Below are 10,324 nucleotides of genomic sequence, written 5' to 3' on the forward strand. Positions count from 1 at the left end.
AAGTCAAAGTGATTCGATTCTCAGTGTTGAAATGTGGGTAATTCTTATCTTGAGCATTTTTCTTATTCCACGCTCACCTCTTTCTGTCCCTTTCTCTTTTCTCTCCTTCATTCACACAGGCACATACACAGAATGTTTAAAATTATAATAAAAAGGAAGGTCAATCCTCAAAAGAAAGGAGTTTGCATAAGTAGAGAAATAATCTGGGAACAGATTATACTAGGTGAGTAGGGAGGCAACAGGATATGTTGCCTTCCAAAACCATTTGGCACTTAGCAAGCAGGAATTGTTCTTGATGTATGAAATGAAGGGGGCTGTGGGGGAGGGTGTAGGTCGCTTTATGAGGTGGGGAAGAATGAGCCTGGGATATATACAAGAATGAGAGTGTTTTAAAACGAATAAACACACAAATAAATAAATGGAACAATCTGTTGAGACTAAGTTTTTTTCTCTGTGGGCCATCTGGTTCATATCAATTAGCACACTCTTATTTTATTTGATCTTTAACTAGGCATCCTCTCAAAGAGCTCCTAATGTAACCTTAATGTGAAACTGTTCCATATATACATTAAATAGATACCCTGCAGGACTTCAAAAAGGGCAAAAATATAGTATGTCTTAGTTGCAAATAGAACACCAATCAATGATGTTGTACTATGTGTATATACATATATATATAATACACAAATATAATATATACACACACTTACATATGTGTTCATCTACACCACTCATCTAACTTGTTATTTTGTAGGTAGAATACACCCAACACAGGCAAATAAATGTATTCTATCTATATCTTAAAAATATGCTCACTGACTTAGCCCTAAAATTTAAGAGGTTAACATACATTAGGTCAAATTTCAATGACATTTTCTATAGCACAGGTAAAATCATCTGTCTTGGTTATTTTTTGGTACTCTTTACCTGAAGTAATTAAATTACACCTAACAAATGTGTGTGTGTGTGTTTCTGAGATAGAGTCTTTCTCCACCTCCCAGGTAAAAGGATCTTCCTGCCTCAGCCTCCTGAGTAACTAGGACCACAGGTGTGATCCACCACACCCAGCTAATTTTTGAAATTATTTGTAGAGATGGGGGTCTCCTTAGGTTACCCAGGCTGGTCTCAAACTCCTAGGCTCAAGCATCCTCCATCCTCCTAAAGTGTAGCAAATATGTTTTTAAGGAAATCCTTAATTAATAATTCTCCCATATCATTTGGGGCTTATCTCAATTTTGATTAATTGTCTTATACAGGGCATTGCAAACCTTCCCTTTCCCTTTGATTAAAAGGGAAGTTTCCTTTTCACTGAAAGTCAAGTTTCCCTTTGATTAAAAAATATATATATATGACTTCAAGAGCAAATACCCTAATTATTCCAGTAATGGGACAAAGTTTTGCAGTGTTTTCAAACTATTCATTATTTTACTATTCCTGGTATTATGATACTTTCTTCCCATGTCTCCTCTATCAAAATGCATCTGTAGTTGAAACTTCCTAGTTTAGTAGTTTAATTTTACTTTCCTGTCTATTCAGCATTATACTTGTAAAGTATTTAACAAAGGTTTCTTCAATAAATAGATAAATATTGGGGCTATAACATAAAATATATTGCCTTAAGGAGAATTAAACATGATTCTATAAGTTAGAAGTTAACCTCATTCATTTTAAGTATGAGTTAGAATGTAACACATTGTTGTTTATATTGAACGGTGTTAATTGGATAGGTTGATTAATTGGGAATACCACGGTGTTAATTGGATAGGTTGGTTAATTGGGAATACCATTAGTTTTAGTAGTTAGATTATCAAACTTCAAAGAACTGGCATACAATAAAATACATTAACACCTCCAATTCTGTTTAATATAACAAAATATTCCCACTCTGTTTTAGAAAAAAATCAGAACCATGGAGTTTTTAGGATAATTAGTATAAGGATTAATTATTTTTATTAGTTTCATACATGCATGAATTAATAAGAGATTAAACACCATTTTTATTGTATGTTTAACATATCCAGAAAATTTTTCTTCCTTTTCTTCTTTCTTTCAAAAGTTCAGAAGTATTCTCATTTATTTTTATTTTTCTAAGACGTAAAATATGACCCTAAAATATGTCGATTTCTGAATTCCTATAATTATTATATTGAATTACTCACATTGCATTATTAGCATTTAATTGCAGACTCTAATTAAATATTTCTATGGCTCCTTTACTCAACCAAGAATATTTTATTATGTATTTTCTAGTTCCTTCTACCTCACCCATACTTAAATTATTTTATATTCTAAATTGATATCAATGATTATGCATGCTAAAATACCTTATGAGTAGAATAGGCACCTGTTACCAAAATGTCAGTGTGTTTTATATCATAACACTCATTATTTTATTTTAATAAAGAATTTTTTTTAAAAGAAATGTCATTAGTAGCAGATTTGGTGCTAGAAACTATAGTAGGAAGTAAAACTAGATAATAATCATAATTTATTGCACACTTATGCACTAGAAACTGTATTGTACACTTTACATATGATAATACATTAAATTCTCACAATCATGTGATGAGGTAGTCATCATTACATACATTTTATAAGTGAGGAAACTGAGGCTCACAAATCTTAAATAATTTGCCAAGGTTTATACAACTAGTGAGACTCTAGCCTAGGCTGTTTCCAAGTCTCACACATTGTAATCAATGATTTTTATATTATGTTAATAATATATTATTATTATTAATTGTTTATATTATTTCGTTTTTAAAAATAGGGGAACTGAAGATAAGAAATATTATTTGTCAAAGTGTGCAAGGAGGTTTAAATGGCAAATCCAAAACGGTAGCTCAGGTACTATCACTTTCAGTCCAAGGGTCTTTCTACTGCCTTCTCCTGCCTCCTTGCATGTTTATGTGTAATATTGGATTTTGGCTTATTTACATCCGTAGTTTATTTTGCAATGGTGCATGTTTCACAAGTATTTCTTAGAAAATTTCACATAAATATTTGGATATTTAAATTAATTCGTCTAAAAATTTGAAAACTTCTAAGATGCCGGTGGACAGAGTGGAGCCTGGTGATTTTTGAAAGAAAGAGCTGTTGAGCCTGCAAATGAATGTACCAGAAAGCTGCAGCTGTGTTTAGAAAGAGGTTTTATAATAGTCCAAGACAGAATTTATTAGGTATTCCCTCTTAATGAGTTCCATATAATATTCTCTCAGTTAATAAGTTAAAGAGCATCTTTGTAGCTGACAAGCCCGCAGATTCTAACTTAGACTTATGAAAAATGCTGGAGATTTTTACTAAAGCAAGCAGATATGATGCTGCCATTGTCAATGTAGAGATGCAAGTTCTAAGAAACATGCCTTTCCAGGAGCTGTAAGATGTGAGGCTGTAGCCTTCAAAGGGAAGCAGGTAAGTATTTCCTGTTGTTAAATGCCATTTTCCTTCTGCCACATTTCCAACTCTAACGCTTAAAACAACATCCCATGGGAACATACAATGAACTGAGCTGAGCTTTTCAAAGGCAAAAATCTTTTGCTTCTTTATCTTGTTTACCATTTAACAAAAACGGGTTTCTGTTATGTGTCATCAATGGGATGGGGTGAGGCAATGCTAATTGACTAATAAAATCTCTATTCAGTGAGGTAATTGCTAAGGACCTGCAGTTTGATTGCAAGTCTTGCTAAACCATGGGGGTTTCTACCCTCCTTTTGGCCACGTCACTGTCAATGATATTAATTGAACTGCAATTGCTGCAGGCTGCAAATTGGGATTTACTGAAAATTGTTTCAAGTTATAGGATTAAGATCAGATGTGGGTTTCAGTTAAGAAACAAACATTAGCTAAAGTGCATTACCTCATCAGGGAAGGAAAACTTGCCTACTGCTCATTATTTCCTCAGCAATGTTAACTAGGAAATAAAATTCAAATAACACTTTAAGATTTTTCATTTGCAATGTTTCTGCATTTTACAGTTCATATTTTTATTTACTTTTAGCAAATTTCTAGCTTCAAAATTCTATGATGTATTTAAAATTGACTTAACTATATTAAAATGTTTTTATTCTTTTTTAAAACAGGTTTTTTTTAATAGACAAATGGGTTTGTTTCTTCTGTGTTTAAAATAATATGTATTATATTCTGATTTGTATTATAGCAATTTGTATATTTAGTGTATCTTTCCTTCTCACATGATTGAGTATCATTTAAAAGTAGAAACTAGGATTTATTTATCTTTACAGTTTTTAGCTAACACAGGCCTTTAACATATGAAGTAGCCAATAAATATTTAATAATTTACAATATTCTTGTTTAGTATTCTCTTAGAGGATTTAGAAAGAATTGCTTTGGATGTGATACGTGAGAGTTAAGAAACTTGGAATGATATGAGAATGAAAATATCCTTATTGTTTGGAAAACACAAAATCCAACTGGAACAAAATTCATAAACTTTCTCATTGTTCTTATTAAGGACATATAAAAATAATGCAAATGCATATATAATATATATCTATATACATATGTAGAAATAACACAAAATGTATCAAAGTATAAAATACCAAGTTCATGCATATATGGTACATACACAGAGTATAACCCATTGTGATTTTGGCATCCATATTTTCCATTAATATTAATCACATGAAAGTCTGCAAGCATTACTCCAGTGATGTGGCTGATGCTTTGAAAGATCTTGACCCTAACCCTTAAATAGCTAAGATTAGCTTCACTCAAAAATGAGAGTGAATGCTAAATTATTAATATATGTCATAAACATATGAAATTATTTAAAAATAATTTGAATAAATCTGCTATTCTAAAACAAGGCAATAATATTCTATCAAGTAAGCATTGAGTAAAGGCTATAAAATATTTCAAACTATTTCTCATTTTAGGCTTGGTATTTTTAAATTTTATACTTATTTATATAAATGGAAATTTTCAGTAGTATAAATAATAACTGAGTTGTTTTTAAAGCAGCTTAATTTGAGCAATGCATATGTAATGGAAAATATTTTCACTTCATTATTCACTAGAGATGAAACCATAAGACAAAAAATAATCACATATTTTCACTTGTATGTAGGAGCTAAAATAGTGGATGTCATGAAAAGGGAGAGTAGATTGCTGGTTACCAGAAGACAGGAAGGGTAGTAGGGAGGAGTGGATGCAGGGAGGTTAATTAATGGAAACAAACATACAGTTGGAAGAATTAAGACCTGGTATTCAATAGGTCAATAGGGTGCCTAGAGTTAACATTAATCTATTTCGTATTTCAAAATAGCTAAGAAAATAATTCTAATGTTCTTATTATAAAAAAGATAAATATTTAAGGTGATGAATACTCTAATTACCCTGATCTGATTATGTGAAAATGTATCAAATTATCATATGTGCCTTAAAATGATGTACATGTATTACGTGTCAATAAAAAAGTAAAAATATCTAATGTTGAATAAATACATATTAGTTCAAATAATTAGTTGAAGACACTTAACATCCAAGCCTGGTCCACTTGAAAGAAACAGTGAAACATCAAATTAACCACTTATTTCAAAGGAAAGGAACTGGCTGAACTTGGTACTCCAGTCACTACTAACTGTGATATGAAATGGTCTAAATCAGTTTGAGTGGAGTTTAGGATATGAGAAGAGTAGTAGTGTGAGAAACATCTGCAGAGATAAGCTAAACATTTAATAGGGATAATTTCATATGAGAGAGGATTTTTTACTTAGTTCGTGTGACAAAGCAAGACAATAAAGATGTTTGAACAGAATGCCAGCATCACAGCTCTATTTTACAGAAATTAATGTCAGACAATTAAACATGATCCTGGAATGAATTCTGAACAACAACCAATAATAGTGGAACAATTGGAAAATTTGAATTAGTTCTCCAGATTCTAGCATTTTATCAATGTTAATTTCCTTGATATTGATAGCTTGTTCTACTATGGTTATGAAAGAAAACATTCTTGTATTTTAGGAAACACTCATAATGAAACATCCTCTCTGCAACTTTAAACATGTCAAAATAAAGTATCTCATGCATGCACAGTAGAGGAAGAAAAATAAAGCAAGTATAAGAAGTATTTACATTTGGGGAATTTAAGTGAAGCATACACAGAAATTCTTCCTAATAATTTTCAATATTTTTGAAAGTCTGAAACAAAGTCAAAAAAAGTTTTTTTTTAAAAAAGGAAAGTAATGTGGCCAGGCATGGTGGCTTACACCTGTAATCCCAGCACTTTGGGAGGTCGAGGGAGCAGATCACGAGGTCAGGAGTTGAGGTCAGCCTGGTCAACATGGTGAAACCCTGTCTCAACTAAAAACACAAAAATCAGCTGGGCATGTTGGTGGGCGCCTGTAATACCAGCTACTCGGGAGGCTGAGGCAGGAGAATCGCTTGAACCCAGGAGGTGAAGGTTGCAGTGAGCCGATATGGCACCACTGCAGTCCATCCAGCCTGGGTGACAGAATGAGACTCCGTCTCCAAAAAAAAAAAAAAAAAAGAAAAGAAAGAAAGAAAGAAAAAAGTAATGAGTAATGTCTGTATCCACAACATAAAATAGACTAAGGACTACTGTAAGAATTTGGCATATCATGGTGAAAATCTACATTAGCAGTTTTTTGGAGAGAAAATGATGGAACCTATCAGAATTTAATATATACTTATCTTTCAATCTAGCAACGCCACTTTTGGCATCTGCCTCATGGGAATATATACATTTGTGCACAATGATATTTATTGCAACACATTTTGTATTTGGAGGAAAAACAAACTAAGTTTTTACTTAGAAAATAAATTAAGACACATTCATTGTACAGAATAATAGCAGAAGCTCAATTTATGAGTATCTAATATGTCCTCACCTGGAAAAAACTCTAGGGCATGTTAAATTTAAAAAATTGCAAACCCCTACATAAGGTAAAATCCCATTTAAGTAATATCTTATTATGCTACATTATCTTTTATATTTAAAAAAATAGATAGATGTTGAAAATGCCTAGAATGAGTTCTGGATAGATACAAAACAATGATGACCTCTGGGGAAGAGACAGAATAGTTTAAAGGAAAACAGCAACTTTAAGTATTGACTCTAAATACTTGTTTGTTTTATAATACATCAACACATTCAGGTATTGCCTGTGTAACTAAAAAATAAAAATTACAAAGTTAGTTCAAAAAATAAGTGAGATTGTAGACTGCCTTAAGAGTCTGATTAAATAGAATGAGAAATCGAATTAGGATGGTGTCAGCCAGAATGGAGAGGGGGTGACAGATATAAAGAGGGAGAATTTACAGGACTTGGTACTTGAAGGGATAGGCTATGTGAGAAAGGAAGACGAATGTAACATGAGTGGCTGGAATAGCAACGGCTTTAACAGAAATCAAAAATCTGACTTGTGAGAACCTACTGACTTGTGGGAAGATGATAATTTTTACTTTAAAGACACTGAATTTGAGGTATCCACAGATGCTCCAGGTGGACATTCTGCAAATTTCCTAGAAATATGTAACCTTGAAAGTACACAGATCAGAACTACTCTGGAGTTCCATGACTAAATCTTTGAGAAGAATTACAAACCGTCAGTGGACACTCATTGTACTTCTTTCTTATCATCTTATTCTGCTGTTCCATTTGTAGTTATACATACACACTTAATCCTGGGATAGCTATTTATATATACTTGTGTATTAAAATTGATCCTAAGAAGCTACAATATATTACAGAAAAGTAATTCATTTATACTATTTTCCACAAATAAATTTCTGTATAATGAGATCTGTCTTCAATATGGTACATCTTCCACTTAAAACTTCATATCTAGATCAAATTCCCTAATATGAATGAAACTTGCCAAAATAAACAGATTATAAGCAAATGAAATTATTACAAGTAAATATTTTAAGTGATTTAAATCCTATTCATTTTTTTTTTTCTTACCACAGTTCCATTAAAATGCTCTAGCCCTGGGTCTTAGAAGATATTAAGTCCATCAACAGGGTTACTCACAGCACTGTAAAATTATTCAGATGTCTCCTTTACAACTAGAGGGTGCTGAAGGGCTACAAAGGATTCAATTGTATCCCATTAAAAATAATGTAATCAGTGAGAATCTTAAAAATTCAAGGATTCAATAAATTGAATAGTACTGAATTACATATGGGAATTTGCATAAATAATACTTTATTATTGAATCTGCCATACAAACTCTTAGCTGCAACAAAACTCTCCAAATAATGTAAATATACTTCTTTAGTCTTATGTTTATCTATGTGAATTACTGACAGTTCTATTCCATATATAGCCGAATGACAAAGGTGCACTAGATATGATATTAAGAAACAGTGGTCTCATAAAATGAGACTTAGTGATTACTTTTGGGTTGGAACAAGTTCAAAGTAAGTAAATCTCAGTTGTCTAGACTTTTAACAAAAAATAAAATACAAGTAGAAGTGAAGTCTAATACAAACAAAGATATTATTTACTTAATCTCTAAATATTTTGTAACAAATTCCAAAATATTCAAATAAAAAAATAAATTCAGGAAACATTTTTAATTTTACTTAAAATGTGCAAGCATTTTAATAAAATAAAAAGTTAAAATATTTTAATAATTATGGATTTCTTTTTCAACTTTTTACTTCTTCTTGGTTTCTTTAAAATGATGTAAAGCCACGTATCTATTACCGCATTCCAATTTAAAATACATATCACTCTTTTTAAGGCACAATGTTTTGTGTAATATGCACCAACAAATGAAATCCATGAAAATATGTTTAGGTGTTAAGGTGGATTAAATAGAGTTTTGTTTATCTTAAATAGTTAATGAATAAGCTATCTTTAATTTTTTATTTGGTCAGAATTCAGTATATATTTACATAAATATAGGTTTACCTTTGTTTTAAAATACTTACTATGTATTACTATCTGATATTTTGACAACACAAACACACTTTAAAATGAGCTGGTTTTACAAATTAATATTTTCTGAACTTTATTTCTCCACAGAGCCCGCATAATTATAACTGATATATTTCTACTTACAAAGTTTAAACAATATGTAATACAACTTTTTAAATTCTGTGATAATACCATTTAAAATTATACAAGAATAAGATGGCTTTCTTTGAAATTTACGAGGAAGGAAATTTGAAATATTACAGACATTAGAATGGTGATCATAGCAGGATTCAGCGTGCATATCATTTTATTATCAGAATTATTCATAGTATTTGCAGCTTATGCTAACTGAAGAGAACTGTTGGAATTATATTATGTAGTATGCTTATCCTTCTTTTATTTTTAAAGCAATATGTTCACTATACATATATACATAATTAGAGCACAGACATTACATGATCATGCTGCCATTCAAAATTAAGGTGCCACAATTTTATTACAATCAAATGGCATCCAAAATGCAATGTTGCTATGAAAATTCAAAAGTTCTCACAGGTTGGCATTTATTAATGGAGTAGGTCACAATGGAATGGAATTTTATTTTGTACAAATGGAAAAGAGTTATCATAAATATATAGACCAATATATAACATTGAAGAACAAGAAGCAGAAAGGAAACAATGCTCTTGCATAAAGATCAATTCGCTTTGCTGCTGTTGGAATAACAGGTTTCGCAGGGGGAGGCTTCTTGTTGTTCTTAGCCTGAGATTTCCCAAGTCCATTGTTAACTTCAATGGGTTTTCCATAGCAGTCATAATTGGATAATTCAAAATCTCTTGGTAAGCTTCCGACAATGCTGAAGTCATTAGATCTCAGATCAGACTTAGAAGTACAAACTTTTTTGCATCTGGTCTCACCAACCTAGGAATAAATATTAAAGACGTGTATTTAGAAATGTTTGATTTATGAAACACATCTCTTCAAAGGATGCTAGTTTCCAGAAGAGGTATTTGCTTATGTCACAAAGAACTGACAGAGAGAATGGTCATCTGATTAAACCATCAGATTGCCTGAGCACTTAGGGCTCTAAAATGTTGCCTAGGCCGGGCGCGGTGGCTCAAGCCTGTAATCCCAGCACTTTGGGAGGCCGAGGCGGGTGGATCATGAGGTCAAGAGATCGAGACCATCCTGGTCAACACGGTTGAAACCCCGTCTCTACTAAAAATACAAAAAATTAGCTGGGCATGGTGGTGCGTGCCTGTAATCCCAGCTACTCAGGAGGCTGAGGCAGGAGAATTGCCTGAACCCAGGAGGCGGAGGTTGTGGTGAGCCGAGATCGCGCCATTGCACTCCAGCCTGGGTAACAAGAGTGAAACTCCGTCCCAAAAAAAAAAAAAAAACAAAAAAAAAAAAAAA

General features: G+C 32.1%; 1 protein-coding gene across 2 annotated transcripts in view; it reads right to left on the reverse strand.

The window, feature by feature from the left end:
* Nucleotides 1-8,973: 8,973 nt before the first annotated feature.
* The window catches only part of GLRB (glycine receptor beta), an 87,626-nt gene continuing 86,275 nt past the window's right edge, over nucleotides 8,974-10,324 (reverse strand). For both annotated transcript variants that reach the window (XM_032248583.1, XM_032248584.1), the window contains exon 10: nucleotides 8,974-9,829. In XM_032248583.1, the coding sequence (XP_032104474.1) occupies nucleotides 9,533-9,829 (297 nt within the window). In that variant the 3' untranslated portion in view covers nucleotides 8,974-9,532. The remainder of the gene's footprint in view (nucleotides 9,830-10,324) is intronic.

The sequence above is a fragment of the Sapajus apella genome, unplaced genomic scaffold (genome assembly GCF_009761245.1).
Source record: "Sapajus apella isolate SASKATOON/1434 unplaced genomic scaffold, GSC_monkey_1.0 scaffold67, whole genome shotgun sequence".
In the NCBI taxonomy this organism is placed as follows: domain Eukaryota; kingdom Metazoa; phylum Chordata; class Mammalia; order Primates; family Cebidae; genus Sapajus; species Sapajus apella.